The sequence below is a fragment of the Tiliqua scincoides genome, chromosome 3 (genome assembly GCF_035046505.1).
Source record: "Tiliqua scincoides isolate rTilSci1 chromosome 3, rTilSci1.hap2, whole genome shotgun sequence".
NCBI classification, from domain to species: domain Eukaryota; kingdom Metazoa; phylum Chordata; class Lepidosauria; order Squamata; family Scincidae; genus Tiliqua; species Tiliqua scincoides.
The window spans coordinates 166,204,125-166,223,502 of record NC_089823.1 but is presented as its reverse complement, the minus strand read 5'-3'; the positions used below and the strand labels follow the sequence as shown (position 1 = coordinate 166,223,502).

The following is a 19,378-nucleotide window of genomic DNA, read 5'->3' as shown; positions in this document are numbered from 1 at the left end:
CGTTGTACAAATCGATGGTAAGGCCACACTTGGAGTATTGTGTCCAGTTCTGGTCGCCACATCTCAAAAAGGATATAGTGGAAATGGAAAAGGTGCAAAAGAGAGCAACTAAGATGATTGCTGGGCTGGGGCACCTTCCTTATGAGGAAAGGCTACGGCGTTTGGGCCTCTTCAGTCTAGAAAGGAGACGCCTGAGGAGGGACATGGTTGAGACATACAAGATTATGCATGGGAAGGATAAAGTTGATAGAGAGGTGGTCTTTACACTCTCACATAACACGAGAACCAGGGGACATCCACTAAAATTGTGCGTTGGGAGAGTTAGAACAGACAAAAGAAAATATTTCTTTATTTGGCATGTGGTCGGTCTGTGGAACTCCTTGCCACAGGATGTGGTGACGGCATGTGGCCTTAATGCCTTTAAAAGGGGATTGGACAAGTTTCTGGAGGAAAAATCCATTACGGGTTACAAGCCATGATGTGTATGCGCAACCTCCTGATTTTAGAAATGGGCTATGTCAGAACGCCAGATGCAAGGGAGGGCACCAGCATGAGGTTTCTTGTTATCTGGTGTGCTCCCTGGGGCATTTGGTGGGCTGCTGTGAGATACAGGAAGCTGGACTAGATGGGCCTATGGCCTGATCCAGTGGGGCTGTTCTTATGTTAGAGGCATCAGCTGGGGCCACCTTCTGGGACCTCTCAGCCAAGAAGGAGCAGAAGCACTGCAAGGCAGTGCCTCCAGCCCCAACCTAGCAAACCACCCCAGAATGACATCATGATCAGTGGTCTCAAATGCCACTGGTAGGTCCAGCAGGCAGCAGGACCAACATTTCACATACTGTAAAGTTTATAGAGAGAAGAGGTTTTATGTGGCGTGCACAGGTTCAGAGACTTGTAGATACTTCTTTTTTAAATTTTTGTATTGGACTAACTGTATTTGGAGAATTTCAGTCTCCCTAGTTGCCCAGCCCATCCAAGAGGCCAACTGAAGCAGTCACTTCAGACAGCAGATTGGGGGGAGGTGCCCATCTCTGTCTGCCTACTTGCCTGCAGTGCCCTCCTTCTCTTTCCACTCTCTGGAGTGAGAGTGGAAAGGGGTACAGAGAGGAAAAGGAAATACGGAGAAGGTGCTGAGCTAGAACTTTGGAGAGTGGATAAGGGAGGGGCAGCATTTGGCATACCATCTCAGGCAACAGGAGTTCTTGGGCTGGCCCTAATCATTCATAGGATTTGGAGAATTCAACATGAAGTTGCAGAGTTGAAATTTTTAGGCAAATTTGATGCCATCAGATGGGATCAGTAGAGTATGGGAGTCGTCAACTCATTACAGAAACTACTTGCTCCTTTTTTAATGTGTTCATGTGCACTCTTCAGCTTGTTTTGCCAAACTATGGCTGGTTAAGACTGGAGCACACCCACTCTGGTTGCATTTGCTGCTCTTTTGACAAGATCTCATTTTCATTTGTACTTAGCATAGTAATGTGACACACCTCTCTCTCAGATGACCTTCTGGCTTCACTTTGTAAATAACCCCTCCCACAAATTTTGCTGCCTTTACCTGTGTGTGTGTGTATGTGTGAGTCAGTCATTCCCTCTAATACCAAAACTTGGGTGGTCTCATGTATATGGATTTGGAAATAAATCAGGGCCACCCAAAAATATGGTATGTGGTTTCTGCTTTTTCAGGTGACAATCTAGCTAGGCAGAAGTATCTTTCTTTGTAAAATACAAGAAAAAAAATACTGTTTTGAAAAGAACCAAACCAGCTCTGCAAGGACCTATCCCCAGTGACTTCCGAGGCTTATAGATTTTTCAGGGCAGTTGTGCTATGAAATATTTAATGCAGTGGTTCCCAAAATCCTATTGGGACTTTAAGTCTTTGCTTAGGAGCAGCCTTCCCCAAAGCTTGAAAATGTTGTAAAAAGGAAAAATAAAACACATCCTATTTCAGGACAAAAACTGGAAGTGGTTTTTATTCTTCTCCTTTTTTTTTTTCTTTTTACAACATTTCCAAGCCACGGGGAGGGCTACAGAGTGAGTCACTGGCTCCCCAGACCTTCTAGAGAGGTATGGCAAACCCTGGTAAGTTTTTTTAAAAAAAACAACTTCCCTACCTGGCAGCAGGAGATCAGGTTGCTGCCAATTTCTGGGCCATTCCCCTTCAAGGGGACCCACCAGTTTGGGAACCACTGATTTCAGACATTAATTGAAACAATAATGGAGGGGGGAGGAGTTTACCTGCATGAGCCCCTTACAGCCTACCATATGCTGGAGGGAGAAGGGGGGTCATGGGAGTGTATGCCATGAGGATAAAAGCTTTTCTCCCCATTCTGTACAGGGAGATTTCAAAAGTGTGTGTCGGGGGTGGGGGTGGACATTTTTCCTTTTCTCATTCTCCAAAAACCAACACCCTCATGTGGAAGCTGCTTGAATCGGCATATAAGATGGCAATGTCATACCCCCAAAACTAGAGCCAATTGGGCAAAGCCGATGCCATTTTTGGATTCACCACCCCAAATATATCCAAGAGTAGGTCTAACTTTTAAGGCAACAAAATGTGTATAGGTCTGTGAACTATGGAGTTTGTATTCATAGCTTTTTGTTTTCCACTACAGGCTGAAAAGCTAGAGGAGGAACTAGAAGAGGCGAGGAAAGACCTTCACAAAGAATATCGCTTCACTGCCTTTACAGGAGAGTTACCAGCGGATAATTCATTACCAGCTCCCAGACCTCAAAATATTTTTTCTAACATGACATTTTAATTATACAGAAGAGTATTTCTCATGCAGCAGGCCACCTGCTGTTGCATGTTTTACAGTGGATCTGCTTTTAAACAGACTTCATAAAAGTTCTTGTTTGTACTTGATAATATCAGTTGTTTGTACTTGATAATATCAGCATTAGAATCTTTTTGCCTTTTTGTTTCCCCAAATTTTAACAGGTACCTTATTTACAGGGTTTGAAGTGCCTTTAGATATTACACAACATTTTTTCATGCTAAATTTTTTGGGTCGCCTTAAAGCTCTATCCAGCAACTCTAAACTTGAGATAGGATTTACTGCTTAGGGAGTAAATACCCATCCCTATAGGAAAAGTTCAACAGCAGCATAAGGGCCCAATCCTATTCAACTTTCCAGCGCTGATGGAACTGAACCAACAGGGCATGGACTGTATTCTGCAGTGCGGCGATAGTCATGGAGGCCTCTTAAAGGTAAGGGAATGTTTGTTCCCTTACCTTGGCACTGCATTGTGGCTTCCCCAATGCTGGAAAGTTGGATAGGATTGGGCCTTGACTCTCTGTTCTGAATCAGGAATCCTACAGTTCTGAGGTAATGAGCTGCTGTAATGCAAGAAAATACATGTTCACATGACTTCAAATGAAGATTAGAAAGAATGCCATTGGTCTGTAGCATCATGGATCAACAGAATAATTGGGTCACCACAGTGTTGCAGTTGAAAGTCTGTGGAGGTGGGGGCATGAAAATAGATTGGCATTCAGCCTCCTAACCCATTAAGAAATGTACAAAACTGATTTGGAGGGTTCTAGGAGTAGCCTGTGTCTCACTGCTAGCTGTCTGTTGTGCCTTCTTAGGGAGATCTGTCTTCCAGTTTGCAAATCCTCATAAAGATAGTCTTACTTAAGAGTATCCCCTTTGTAGGTCAGTGCCCTGTGTGTGTGTGTCCGTGTCCTTGAAAGTAAAAAAACTCTTCCCCAAGTTTTTGTGTCTGCAACATTTTTTTTCAAGGTTTCTGTGATTATGAAGAAGTCAAGGCTGATAGTACACTACAGGCTGTTCCTGAAAAAAGAAAAAAACACTGCTATAAAATAAATCTCCTTGCCTAAGTAAGTATTAGCTCTCAACGCATATTTCCACGTTTGGAATAACAGGAAGATGAAACAGATAGCCTTGGCAGGAAGCCATTGCCAGTCTCCAGTAAATACTATTTGCAATTATTTTGGAAAGAAGGACATTTTCCATGAGGTTTCAAGGAACAAGTAGCAGTGTCCTAGGTGGAAGGAAGGAGTTTGAAATTCACTCACAGCCTTGTTAGGTCAGACAAACAATTCAAGTAAAGGTGCAGTGATATCCAGTTTTTCTCTTCACCTTCCATCCCTATTTTTGACCCTGATCAGCATTTGCTTGGTTCAGGGAAGCACATCAGTCCCAGGTAGAGTGCACTTTTCCACCAGCTTCAGTTAGGACTGTGCTGGTGCTAGCTGTCTGTCAATGTATCCTCATGCCACCACATAATGAAAGGAAAGAGGCTGCCAGGGGAGACATTTTTAGCTTTTAAAAAACAGTTGGTGATGAACATTTGAATGAGTGAGCAAATAGTCTCCAGAAAATTGGAGGTAGAGTGAGGAAAGGGGAAGAAACACAGGAAGAAAAAAGTCAAATGCCAAGTGGATAGAGGAGGAAGTTGTGATGTGTCTCCTGATAACAGCTTCATCCCGTAAATAGCCAAGGCACTAGGATAGTCATATTCTCCACACCAAATTACAAACAATGTGGTCGACAAGTGTTGCTTTTTACCAGCAACCACAGCTGGAGATATGATTGCTGTTGAATAGCAATTCCACTGGAAGAGTGCCTGCTAGGGCAACTTCATTTTGCCGGTTTAGTCATGGTTTGCATAACCATCCCAGAAGAACCCTGATGTCCAACAAGGCACTAGTTTCTCCTTCTTCTCCTCCTTCACCTCCTCCTCCTCTTACATGTGCCTGGAACTTTGCAACTCATTAAAAAGGAGACTAAGAATATAGGAGATGCTACATAAGAATGCTGCTGAAGTGCAGCAGAAGTCTAGCTAATTGGGAGTCCTGCTTTTCACAGGATGCAGAAATGTGCTGGAGCCAAAGTGCCAAGTCTCGAATCAAGTTCTGAGTCTTTGCCCCCCTTGATTTGAGTCACCCACAGATCATAATAGCAGCCGTTGTAACTTGTTCAGAGCCATTTTTTGAGTCATTTTGACTCTAGTCCAAGTCTTTTCAAAAAGCAAGTCAAGCCACAGAAGTGGCAAAAAAAACACCAAGCAAGCACACACACAAAAGAGAGTTGCAAGCATACACAAAAACAAGTCTTGACTTGAGTCTACTCGAGTCTTTTCATATTTAGGGTAAAACCTGCAGGAGACAGTGCCCAATTTTTGACACAAGAGTCTGTATGAGTCGCAAAAACCAGTGTTTTCATGACTTGTGTCATAAAGTCCAACCCATCCCTGCCAGGAAGCAATAGCCCCCTCCTGGTGTTATTGTCCAGCAAGTTGCATTCTGTGGTATTCATCATCAGGGCTAATCGTCATTGATAGGCCTACATTTCTGTGTCTCTCAAGTTGCCTGGACAAGCACTGTGAAATGTCACTCATCCCACATATTCTTCTGCTTCACTTCTCTCTGTGATGAGAGTGTTATTTAAAGCATGGCAATAGGCACAGTTTTTTCTCCTGTACATACTGAGTCTTGTTTTAAAATTAAGATGACTGTCAGCAAGCCTCAATCCTAAGAGGTGGTGGCAGAGATACATATATATGAGAAGTGTCTGCTGGAACATCAAGATACAAGTTTAAAATGAAAACATAGGGAAATGCAACATGGGCCTCTGCTACACTCAAATAACCTCTAAACCAGGTTCTTCAGGGAAAGCACACAACAGTACCAACCCTTTACAGAGCATTCGTGGTTGTTGTTCTACCTCATATTTAGGCAATGAAAGGTTTAGGAATACCACGAGCACGGAGGTGTTCTGGCTCCCCATTCATCTTCCAGAGTTATTGGTATGCTTGTTCCTCAATGTGTTTAGCCCAGTGGCGTCACTAGGATTTGTGTTACCCAGTGCAGGATGCTAGCATGTTGTTATGATGGACCTCCTCCCAAGCAGTGGGCAGTGACGTATCATTGCTCTGCCCCACTGCTTTTTGGGCAATAATTCTTAACAGAACAGAGGTATAACAACGTGGTTTGTTTCATTGCATTCTGCATGAAATTACACATCGATTGATATATAACATGATGGTATTATTTGAAAATACCTTGTATTGTATTGGCAACCTTCAGTCTCGAAAGACTATGGTATCGCGCTCTGAAAGGTGGTTCTGGCACAGCGTCTAGTGTGGCTGAAAAGGCCAATCCGGGAGTGATAATCCCTTCCACACCGGGAGCAAGTGCAGTCTGTCCCTGGTCTGTCTCCCTGGCTATGGGCCTTCCTTCTTTGCCTCTTAGCCTCAGACTGTTGGCAAAGTATCTCTTCAAACTGGGAAAGGCCATGCTGCACAGCCTGCCTCCAAGCGGGCTGCTCAGAGGCCAGGGTTTCCCACTTGTTGAGGTCCATCCCTAAGGCCTTCAGATCCCTCTTGCAGATGTCCTTGTATCGCAGCTGTGGTCTACCTGTAGGGTGCTTTCCTTGCATGAGTTCTCCATAGAGGAGATCCTTTGGGATCCGGCCATCATCCATTCTCACGACATGACCAAGCCAACGCAGGCGTCTCTGTTTCAGCAGTGAATACATGCTAGGGATTCCAGCACGTTCCAGGACTGTGTTGTTTGGAACTTTGTCCTGCCAGGTGATGCCGAGGATGCGTCGGAGGCAGCGCATGTGAAAATACCAAGATTTAAAAAATCTTTGGCGAGTAGTGCTGTCATTCCCCCCTGTGCGCATCACCCAGTGCAACCCTCACCCCCCCTAGTGATGCCACTAGTTCAGCCATATTATTAGACACTGCAGGATTTGGATCTGCAAAGCTGGATGGGGGTTTGGACAAAGTGGTTATATTTTAAGAAATAGATAACAAAGAGAAAAGCTACTTATGGGGGGGGGGCTACAGCACAATCCTATGCATGTCTGCTCAGAGATAAGCCTCACTGAGTTCAGTGGAACTTACTCCCAGGAAAGACTATTTAGGATTGCAGCCCTGGTTGTACTGACCTTTGAACTATCACTGGTAATAGTTTTATAGCCTTATTCTGAGGTTTCACTGAAAAGTTTGTGAACGCATCTTGTGAGGTTAAGCAGATGGAATTCATGTTCCCATAACAGACATGTTATGTTTCTATCAGTTGACCTGGCAGAATAGGTCAGATGATTTCTTTGAGCAGTAAATGCACCTGGAAAAGGGCATGCAATTAAACCTGATCTACCCGTATACTTGGATTGGACAACAACACAGGCTTCCCAGATGAGTTTGTGAATTGCATGCCTGAGCCTGCCCAGGGAATTCAGCGTTTTGGTTGTGATAGGAGCTGCATAGTTAAACAGACTGCCGAAAGGGAGGTGCTGACCTTTTATGATCTGTTTTGAGAGCTGTACTCAGAACTAGAAATGTGCCCAGTATTGCAAAATTTACAAGGTGGGTGGGGGCAGGTCTCAGGCTGCCATCTTATGCCCATTTATTGGAAGTAACTTCCCTTGAAATTAGTGGAACTTGCTTCCAAGTAAACCCTGTTGGAGGAAATAAAAAATAGTTTCCTCTTTGGGGGGAAGCAGAGTAGCTTAAGCAGCAGACCCCCCCCCCCTTTGGGTATCACCTCAGAGAACCTCCCTCACCTGGCTGACTGCTAATCAATAAAAAAGACAAAGAGGCAATGGCTTGTTAAAGTTGCAAAAAGAATTTATTTACTTACAGTTCCATTGAGCGTATATTTACAGCATCTGATTAGAATCAGAGGTTCAGCTAACACTTAGAGATAGCAAGGCCCTGGAGCTGTCTCACCCTGCATGCCTTGTGCTCAAGATGGCCTGGCCACCAGAGCCCTGGTGTGCACATCTTAACAGGTCGGTGGTCAGAGGACAAGAGGAAGTGCTTAGAGGAGAAGGGAAGGACAAAGGGTTAGGGCCACACCTCACAAGGATCACAGAGAGAACAGGTAGAAAGGTCAGAGTCACTGGGCCATAGCTTGACCCCTTCTGGACAGCATCCTGCCCCCTCTGGACAGCAGACGGAGTTGCACCAACTCCAACAAACCAGTTTAGGATTGCACTGCAGGTGTGAAAAGTGTTCAAAATAACATGGGAAGATTAATGGCTAGTCAGCTCTTGCGCCTTTTGCGTCCAGACAACCTCAGCAGTGGAACCCTTTTAGGATTACCAGGTTAGGTGCACCCCAGACCCTGGCATCTCTGAGGTGAGGGACCTGGTGATGTCACCAGCCTGGCCAGCCTTTGAAAAAATGGAGGGGGGGCTCTGATACTGAGAGGTCAGTAGTAAAGGTCCCAAAATGTCCTCAGGTTCACTTTTGCTGCCCAATGACTTGGAAAAAAAGGGAAGGAAAATGGGGAGAGAATTATTTGAGGCAAATGGTTATGCTAGTCTTATTGTCAGTTCTGATTATGATCATCCAAGGCACATAGTCATCGCTACAGGACTTTCCATGTCTGTTTTATCTCTTCTTCCTCTACTTTAAAGAGACTATAAGACAGCTTCCATGTGACGAGATGTCCTAGTTTTAGGCGACCTGTGTCTAAGCTGCTGTGGTGCTTCTAGGGGGGTGTGAGCCACACTGGGTGATGAGAAGGGGGGGTTACACCACTACTCGCCAAAATTTTTAAAATCTTGGTATTTTTGAATAATGTTATATTTCAATTGGTGCATGATTTTATGCAGAATGCAACGAAATAAACTGTGTTGAAATATCTCTGTTTTCTCAAAAATGATAGCCAAAAAACCAGTGAAGCGGGGTGGTGGTACATCACCACATCCGGTGCCCAGGGCATTGCCCTGTCTGGAGCATTACCCTTCCCACTGCATGGGAGGTCCATCATAGGGGTGACGTGCTGGTCTCCTGCACTGGGTGATGCAAACCCTAATGACGCCACTGCCAAGCTGTACAACTTGAGAGTGCTTGTGGCAGAATTGTCAGCTGAAGCTATTCCTGGAGATTGTTTTCCCCCCAACATGTCATGTTGGAAATCCTTGCAGGCCCTGTTAACATCTTCAGGATTGTTTTCAGGAGTCAGTTGCAGAACTGTGCTGATTCCTAGAGCTTCCAGGTTAATCCCTGCGGGCTGGCAAGCTTAGCTGGTGGAGACCCAAATGTTTGAATGCTCCTCTATGCTAAATAAATTCCCTACACATAGAAAACCCTTCTAGTCTAGCCTTCTTCCTGACACCCTAGTTTTCTGCATGGAAGAGTGATTTTTTTATTATTATGGGGGAGCAACAATAATTGCATTCCATCATGGAAGCTCTTGCCTCCAATCTGCAGTCCAGACAAATGGACAACCTCAGCGAGAACATCTTGCGTAGTGTGGAAACAACAGCAGCTTATGCTTATAAGGAAATGTGATATTACAACATCAAAGTAATATTAACATTTATTAGGAGAGCACTAAAGTACCCACAGAGCATTTATTACAGCTGTACAAGTTTGTGATTTTTCCCCCTCAGAGCATTGACTATATTGTTCATTATTGTTCATTAACTGCAACATAAAAGGATTTCTACCCAAACGTAAAGTTTCAATACATTTTTGTCAGAGGGGAAAAGTGCAAAGGGAAGAACTTCCTCTTTTCCAATCAACACAAAAGCCGTTATTACTAAATGAGAATGTGCTCAGTTACATTGGGTTGGACCCAGGGAGGTGTGAGCTGAATTTTACTTACCTGACACAGCTTTCCTGGCCCCCTCCCCACTGCAGCCCCCTGCCCCTCCCAAAAATCTACTATTGGGTTGGGAGACCCTCTGGAACAACATGGGGTGGGTGGGATGCAAGAGGCTTGCGGGAGTCGTGGAAGGAGGAGACCTTGCACAAGCAGAACTACTTTTCTACTTGTGCAAGGCACCTTGGGCTTCAACTTGTTGTAATGGTGTAATAGTGTACACCACTCCCGCCTTGCCCTAACTATTATCAAAATGAAATTGGCCATTTGACTTTAGTAAGGTCTAAATTGCAACTTAAGTTTAGATACAGTTTGCAAATGCACATAAACTTGTACTACCAGCATTCTAGATATGCAAATCTATACATCACATAAATAATCATATACATTTGAAGCTGCCAATTTCAGCTATAAGGAGTTCACATTTGACATGCGTCGCATGATTTCCCTGGACTGTTCAGTTCTGTGAGCAATTCCTAAACATGACTTTGCCTACGCTTATTTTGCTTTGTCCTGAAAAAGAATCCGTCTCTCTTGTATCCGTCTCCTGTGATGAAGTGCCAGAAATAGTTAAAGAAGCCATGGTTGCATTCCAACATTCCCCTGCCTCTTTGTGCTACAAAGGAAGTTCTCCAGAGGCCAAAAAATTAACAAATTCTTCTCCTACGCAGCTTATAAAACCTTCTCTTGCACTCTTTTTTTTTTTTACCTCAGCAGCAGCCATCTTAGACTGCATCAGCACACTTCAATAATGTGTGAGGATTTATCACATAAATACATCACTAATCTGACAGCTCATCTCGATGATGAATGTTTAGAGTACATCCTATGCTTCTCACAGAAGTAAGCAATCATGTATATGGAAAGGCATGGTAATGGAAGGATGCGTACAGGGTGCAATGCTTAGCAACATCCAGTCTGTCTCAACCTGAAGCTGGGTTTCAACTGGGGCAGGTGATTGCTGCTGCCACCCAAGGCCAAGGGAACCAGACAGGAGGAGAGGAGACTGCCCTGAAGAAGCTTCCTTCCCAGTATAGTGGAGAGACCCAAAAAGTCAGCCCTGGGGAGCCCTTGAAAGCCATACAGAAGCAAAAGCAGGCAGTCTGGGAAGAGGGAGCAAACCAGTTCCCTCCTGGCTGAACTGAGATGAGGCATGTAAACAGCAATTTCGTTTGGGGAATTCAAATTCCACAAAACAATGGAAGGAGAAGAAGAAAGAGAGAACCAGGCACTTGCAAGGACAAAGCAAAGGCACTGGCAACCAGGTGGAAAGGGTTTAGGTAAAAGGACAAGCTGAAAATAAATCAAATGCGAACACTAATTGGAAAAATCTTGAATAGAAAAAGAAACGTAACTACAAAACGCATCCTGGTTTAATGCAGTGCCATGTCCAGAGTCCTCAGATTCCCCCCTGGGAAACAGCATCAGTAACAGTGTTGTCTTTCCCAGCAATCAGCTTCACCCCAAAGTCTCTTAGGACTGGGGTCCGCCAGTCCCTCTGCCTGAAGCATCCGTGCTCAGGATGAACAGCTTCTTGAAGTCTGGGGCTTGCAGAATGGGGCAAGGGAAGAGAACAGCTGTCAGCTGCTTGACTGCTGGCTGATCACTGGAGACAGTGAGCTCTGTGTTTTGGGGTCAAGTCAGAGATTGATGGATCAGCGTCACAATAGTGAGGTACTAATTGGCAGTTGTACCCTGTTGGATGCAAGGTAGTTGCACTTGCTTCTCAGTCTGGGACACAGGCCAGTTCAGAGGGGGGCATTGACTTTGGCCTGTACAGGACATATCAATCCCTGGCCCACCTTAAGCCTCAGGTAGATAACTTGGTTAAAGCCAGTCTGGTATTTCTTAGCTTCCCTTGTTATGCCAAGGGAATGTGGTTTCTTTGAAGGATGCTGTTTCATATGGTCTTCCCAGGTGTCACTGCAATGTCATTTACAGAGGCCACCACAAACTCACCCAGACCCACTAACATTGGGCTGATGTGGTGGGAAGTTCCAAAGGCTAGAGGACAATGCATTGCATTCAAATAAACCCATGCATGTAATGATGATGAAACATTTTTTGGTAGGCTTGTCAAGCAGCACCTGCCAACAGCCCTAATAAATTTTCATCAAGTCCAGGGGAGAAATAAAATTAGCCCTGCCCAGTTTCTCTAGCAGGTCCTTGGCATGGGACAGTCTGGGCAAGTTATTACACTGAGCCTGCACTAGTCCATGCCAAATTAGATTTTTCCTACCTCCTCCCTAGCTTAGGAATTAACACTACCAGACACAACCAGGCACTTTTGGATGGACAAATCACACCAACACCAGCATTCATTTGCTTGCCTCCCACTCAGAGCATTTGGCCTGCTCACTCAACACCTTGTAGGAGCCAAATGTGATAGGGTGAAGATCTCCTGTATAAAGGAAGTGTGTGGCCCGATTTGTCTACCCTGATATCCAGCAAAACTGGGAGGCCAAGCTGGTGCACAATTCCCAAGCCTCTGCCTTCTAGTTGCAGGAGAGCGTAGGGGATATGCTCACTTCTTCCACGTGCCACCATTTCAGTGCAAAGGTCTGCAAGCCAGCTTCATTCACCCATCTCTCTTGTGGTGAGGTTTTGCAGCATTGTGCCTCTCGAGGATAAGAGCTTAAGAGCCTGATCATATGCCTGTCTACTCAGAAGTAAGTTCCATTATAGTCAATGGGGCTTACTCTCAGGAAAGGGTGCACAGTATTGCAGCCTAAGTCTGTTGACATGATGCATGCAGGGCTTAAAATGTGAAACTTGGAATTCTACCAGAGAGTTAACACTGCCAGAATCAGCAGCTCCTAGCTACACAGACACCAAGAAAGGCCTGCCCAGACATTTTCACCAGGGTGGGCTTGCCATGGGTTCTCTCATTCTCTGACAAACAGAAGAACATTTTCTTTTCCTTTTTCCCCAAAACTTTTCCATACAGGAGAAAGTGATACTGATTAGACTGGAAACTGCTTACAACCTAATCTCATTAATTTCATCCACTCCATTATATGAGACATGGAGAAGCAGTTGTAATAAGGAGTTAGGAAAATGGACCTGACATTTTCCTCTACAGCAGGGCTTTTCAAACTGAGGCGTTGCGACGCCCCAGCCTGCGGGCCCTGGCCCCTGCCCCCTTAAGGGGTGGGGGCAGCCTGGAGGCAGGGAGGAGACAGTGACACGATCCCCACGTCACTGCAGCCAAGCCCCTGCAGCCTCCTGGGGGTGCGGGGAGCCCGGCGCGACCTGCAGCAGGGCTCCCCGCAGCAGTGAAAGTGGATGCGGAGCGATCACGCTCTACTTCCTAGCAGAGGTGAGGCACGATCACTCCGCATCCACTTTCACTGCTGTGGGGAGCCCTGCTGCAGGTCGCACTGGGCTCCCCGCACCCCCAGGAGGCTGCAGGGGCTTGGGTATGTGTACCCAAGCCCCTGTAGCCCCCCTGAGTGGCGGGATCCTGGAGATCGTGCCACTGCCTTCTCCTGCTGCCTCCCCCCTCCCACTCACTCAAGAACTTAGTGGCTCTCAAACTCTCCCAGAGCAATGCTTTGTCCTCGGTTTTCTCTGGGGTGGTTTCCATCCATCCCGATTTCCAGTAGGGAGAGACAGATTATGCCTTTGTGTGCCTTCTTTTATTTGGATAGGAGCATTGCCAAGAGGGAGAGGTAGCTTAAGCACCCATTCTTTCACATATATAAAAGCTTTAAAGAAATTAAGCAGTCTGGAGTTCTCAGACTTTTCAAGGTATGAAGACGGAAGTGGGGAAAGTATCCAGCATGCACCTGCAACAGTCATACAAAAGTGTACACACTTCTACTGCAGCTAGTGATAGGTGCAGTCTCTTGCTTGATTCAGAAACAGTTTGAATTTCACAGCAAGCATTCGGGGGAGGGGGAGCTCACCTGTTCCCATGAGTTCTTTCCTGGTTTATAATATTGGTGTAGGGGCACTAGTATTGCTATGCGCACTTACCTTCTTGGTATTGTTTCCTGGAAATTGTAGTTCCCAGCCTAAGCTCATGCCAAAACAAAACAAACTAGGAACATGTGGTCCTTAGAGGCAATGTTCCAAGGGCCGGAGTGACCACACTCAGCCACTCTAATCCTTGGAAGGCCTTCTGAGGTCTCTGGAAGGGCTTAGAAGGATACTTCCAGTTTTGTTTTTTTAAAAAGGTCTTTTGAGGGCCAGTCACATGCAGCCTCTATAGCCCTCAGAATGCCTCTGGAAAGCCTTAGAAAGGCCTTCTGGAGGCATTAGAAGGCCTTCCAAGGGCCGGAGATACGGTGTGCGGCCTCTCCAGCCCTTGAAACACCTCCAGACGCAACCAGAGGGGTCATGTCCAGAGGTGAACCAAAAGTGACAATCACATCCAGGCCACTGGACATCATGACATCATGTGCCTTACTGGCACAAGACATCATGGCATGCCCCGAAACAAACAGTCCTGGGACCAAGACAGGGTTCAGATCTGGATGGGGGAACAGCAACCTCAAAAAGCATTTGCAAGGAATTATTGAGAGAGCTGCTACGTTGTGGTGTCTGGTTAAGTAGTTTATAGCAATCATCAATGAGACATTCATCAAGAGTTCACATTAAATAATTCATCTGTATGTGCCTTCAAAGCAGTCTGGTCAACCTCCTGGACACTCAGCATACATGAGCAGAATTTTTTTTACATACTGAGATGGAACTCAGTAAACATGGGGAAGATTATAGTCTACTCATAATACATTTGAAAATGATGAGCTGCACAAATTTGTCCTACAAACTTTGCTGACATCTCTAAATGCAGTGATATTTGCTATACTGCCTGAAACTAGTTTTGGTTTTTCCAAGGTACAGCTCGAAGAATTATGAAAATCTGAAAACTGGCTTGATGAGAGACCACGGCAGGAAGCAAACCAAAATGTTCCTAATATGGTCAATTACAAAACAGCTTTGAAGTACCTAAAAAACTATTGCCTATGTGCTAACCCACCACTGTGATGTCCAAAGAGACAGTGCTGCACTACACAAGACTATTTTTCTATGTTTATATTACATCCAGTTTCAAAGAGCCATGTGTCATAAATGTACATTCATCTGTTCTGAGATTTGCATATTAGACAAAATGTATACCAATTTTCTCATGTGTTATGAAGTTACTGAACAGGTGGTTTCTATATAGAAGTGTTATCCAAAAAGTATCTTGTGTGGTGGCTGCTTTTTAGTTGATGACTTTAGAAATGTTTGCAGACAATATTTCAAGTGTGATATTATATCAGGTTATCCTCTCCCTTATACACACTTAACAAATTGCACTGAAATATTGATTCTGGGGTAGCCCAATCCTAACCTATACTGGAATAGGCAGGCAGGCAGGCAGTGCAGGGTTGGGGCTGGCTGCAGCTCAGCCTGGAGCAAGGGGAATTAATTCTCCTTACCCCAGGTAATGCAGCAGTAGTCCTAATGGAGCTGCTAGGATCTACACCATTTAAATCAGTGGCACAGATCTGAGCAGACGAGCACTGTTCTGGGTTACCCAGGAGTGGGGTTAGGATCCAGCCTAAGTGCCATAACCTGGCCCCACCACCCGCTTGGCCCCAAGTCGCTCATGAGTCCACCCACGGCTGACCCACCCCTGTCCCTGTTCTACCCTCCCCCTCCCCTCCCTAAAGCCCCATGCCAGCCTGATTCAGCTAGCATGAACTCACTGCTCTCCAGGTGCAACAGCGCAAGATTTGGCCTATGGAAGCTGTTGCACATCAATGTGCTGGTCTCCCAGCTGGTTTCCCAGCCAAAAGTGCCTTTTGGCACTTTTGCAGCACCAGGGGTGGTTCAGGATTGCACCATAAACCTGATAATTAAAACAAAGACTACTCAGAATGTGTTTTTTCCCCTCCTTTCAAGCTGTGTTCCTTTAGACACAGCTTAATCTGAAAAAGTAGACATCTGTGAACCGCCTATTTTCTGACACAAGGAATAGACTGAGATGTGAATTACCACCAGCACACTGATTCAGAACATACATTCCTGTGGTGATAAAGTCCCTGTGAGCTTCAAATCAAAGGCTGCAATTTTAAGCATATGAAGGAGTCAGTAGAGCTTACTTCTGAGTGAAATGTTAGGACTGTACTGTAAGCTGCTTTACCTGCACATGGGTGTTACATGGACATAAGATGATTATCAACCTCCAATGTTCAGCAAGGGAACTGTTGCCAAGAGTTTTCTGTGCTGAAACCAAGGAGGAAGGCAAACACAAGAGCGGATTTTAGAGGCATGGCCGCTTAGGAAGCTACATTTATAAAAGCTGTTTGATGGTATCTTAGGAACAGTGTTTAGCCACCAGTCTAGCTCTAGCTCTGGGCGCATCAGAAAATGGGAACTGGGCTCCTCTTCAGGCGAGTGGTCTTGTTTTCTGCTGCTAGGGAGCAGCATTTGTCCCTGCTGCTGCACAGCAACCACAGAAGGCTTGTTTCTGTTAGCTGCACAGTAAGTGCCAAATAGCTGTGCAGCAGCACGGACAGACTCTCAAGGAATGTTATAGCCCATTGCAGCAAGAGAAGGGAAAAGTGCTCCCAAGTGACTCGACCAGAGCAGAATGCAGAGTCTCTTTGGAACAGGAAGGCCTGCTCAGAACTATGCTAGACCCAACCCATTAGGAATCTCTCCTGCAACTGAACTGAACTGAATGGTGCTTGAGTAGCAGATCATGGTTGTGACTTTGCTCTACTCCCATTCATCTAATTCAATGGGGGGCAAACTGAAGAAGATCCCAAAGAAAGGCACCCCACAGATCTCCTGAGTTACACCACCCCATTGGCATCAAGGTGCACTTTGCTTGGGCACTTTACGCATTTGGGCTACAGTGGTGGCACCAAGTACACCTCCCCCCCACACACACATCACACTCTTCTTCTACCCTGTTAGTTCAAAATACATACATATATGTATGTATAGATGGGGGCACAAAAGGGACAAAGTGATGGGGGGGTGAGCATTGTTAGATTTCTGAAAGAGAAACAGTATATTTCACATTCATGCTCCCATCCTAGTTTTCCTTGGAGTAAATTTATTTTACTGGTGTTAACTATCAAGCATGCTTAAAGTTGCATCGAGCTGAATGCAATTGAATATCCAACATATGATTCAGCAATGGGAGTGGATGAAAGATGACAACTTGTTGGGAGGGTGCCACTTGTTCCTTCTCCTGGCTCCATGCTCACTTCTTCCACGTGCCACCATTTCAGTGCAAAGGTCTGCAAGCTAGCTTCATTCACCTATCTCTCTTGTGGTGAGGTTTTGCAGCATTGTGCCTCTCGAGGATAAGAGCTTAAGAGCCCAATCCTATGCCTGTCTACTCAGAAGTAAGTTCCATTATAGTCAATGAGGCTTACTCTCAGGAAAGGGTGCACAGTATTGCAGCCTAAGTCTGTTGACATGATACATGCAGGGCTTAAAATGTGACCATGCTTAAGTGTGTACCTAACATGTATTGCATGTACTTGTGGGCATGTACACACTATGCTTTCAAGGAGCTGGACTAGCTATTTTCAATTGGTGTGCCATGGGAGCTTTGGGGAAGGTTATTTATTAGTAGGGCCATTGGGGGATGTGAGCCATTGGGGTAGGTCACCCACCGTGAGTCTTGTCAATTGACTGAACAATGATGGTGTGCCCTGAAAATGTTGGTGCCTTGTCAGTGTGCCATGAGATGAAAGGGTTGAGATCACTGAGCTAGAGTATGATACCACATGTTCAGATATTCAGACTCCAAGGTGCTGCTTCCCCCACTACGCCAGGTTACAGCACCAAGATGCTGGAACAGCCATTGCCTTCTTTATGGTGATGCTTCCAAACTCTCAAAGCCTGTTTTATATTAATGTTTTGCTCTTATGATTTTGCCCATTTTGTTTTAATTCTTCTGTGTTGCATGGGGAGAGCTGTTGTAGCATAGTGGCTAAGATTCTGAGTTGTAAATAGGGCTTTCTCTGGGTGAAATTCTTCTGCTATGAATGCAGTGAATCTGCTATGAATTTCAGTAGTTCTCAAACTTTTTAGAGCAGTGGTTCCCAAACTTTTTAACACTGGGCCCCACTTTCTAAAATGACACGATTGCAGTGGTTTTCAAAACTCTCAGGGAGAGTTTCAACCTCAGTAAGTCTTGGTGGGGGCAGGGAGGAGTCAGCAACGCAATGCCCAGGATCGCATCACTGGGATGCACCATCCTGGGGTGCGGGGAGCCCTGCACGAGTATCTGCAGGGCTTCCCAGGTCATAAAAAGGGAAAGTGGAGCGACTGTGCTCCACTTCTGGGTTTTTTTTCCAGAGGTGGAGTGTGATTTCTTCACTTTCACTTTTAGAAGCTTGGAGAGTCCTGCAGATGCTCGCACAGGGCTCCCCGCACCCCAAGGAGGCTGCTGCAGGAACTGGTGAGTGCATCCCAGTCCCTGCAGCCCCGTTAGCGACACAATCCTGGGGATCACGTCGTTGCCTCTGCCTGCCTCCTCGCTGCCCCTGCCCCTTAAGGGGGCAGAGGCCAGGGCCTTCAGGCTGGGGCATTGCGACGCCCCAGTTTAAAAACCACTGCTCTATTGGGACCCACCTAGGTTTACCAGACTTTTAAAAAAAGAGATCAAGAAAGAAATAATTACAGTAGAACCTCCAAAGTTAACCAGCTCTCTATATTGACCACCTCCTTAAGTTGACCTAATTTTCACAGTATGGACAGACACTGTATATACACTATGGGAGACCAACCTCTCTATATTGACCACCTCCGTAAGTTGTATCTTGACCACTTCGACCATTGTACAGAGTATTAATTTACCCTCCGTAAGTTGCCCACTGAATGCGATACTGTGGGCCTGTGTTTTGTCTGGTTTGTCCCATCTTGGAAAAGCAAGAAGCCACACGACAATTCCTCTGCTATGCCTGCTAGCACGTGTGTGAAAGGGTTTTTATAGGTGGGCACACTGCACATAGCCGACAGACCTGCGCCGGCTGCCAATTGTACCTGGACATGTACCAAGTTGTACTATGCTTGTGCATAGTGAAGCCACTGTCCTTTCACTTTGGTTTCCATCACCAGTGCATTACTTTACACTTATATTGAAACACAACTGCTATTTTGCTGCCTATTCTCCTGGTTTGTGGAGAAATCCTTCTGGAGCACTTCACAATCTCTTCTGATCTTCACCACTCAGAAAAGTTTAGTGTCATCCACAAACTTGTACACTTCCCTGCTTATCCCTGTTTCCAGGTCATTTGTGAAGATGTTGAAAAGCACCAGTCCCAGGACAGATCCTTGAGGCACTCCACTTTCCACCTCTCTCCACATTTTTTGCCTATTGCCCATTGACACCACACCCACTCTCTGTTTCCTGGTCCTCAACCAGTTCCCAATCGCTGAGAAGACCTGTCCTCTTATTTCCTGACTGTGGAGTTTTCTCAACAGCTTTTAGTGAATCTGAGGAGACCCAATGGAGGCCAGGCAGCCTAAATAAAAAAGTGTTTGGTTGTTTTTTTTTGCTGTTGGGGCTACGTAACATGCTACATGCTATGGGCTGGCAAGGGATAGCATTGGTCTGCCTGTCTGCTATGAAACCAAGTATTTTTTTTAACTTACATTTTTTTTTAAGCTTATAAATTTTCAGGGATTTTTTTAAAACACTGGTTGTGGGCTGTTTATTCTCTATCTCTTGATATAGATGATATAAATAGTAAGGATCACAAGAGGATCAATTCTCATTGATATTTGCAATAAAACTTTTAAAAAATCCAATCTAAATAATAACTTGGC

At 45.3% G+C, this 19,378-nt stretch overlaps 1 protein-coding gene across 1 annotated transcript in view; it reads left to right on the top strand.

Moving 5' to 3' along the window:
• The window catches only part of LRRC27 (leucine rich repeat containing 27), a 58,374-nt gene extending 55,612 nt beyond the window's left edge, over positions 1-2,762 (top strand). The window contains exon 12 of the mRNA XM_066622572.1: positions 2,616-2,762. Within this exon, the coding sequence (XP_066478669.1) occupies positions 2,616-2,762 (147 nt within the window). The remainder of the gene's footprint in view (positions 1-2,615) is intronic.
• The last annotated feature ends 16,616 nt before the right edge of the window (positions 2,763-19,378 follow it).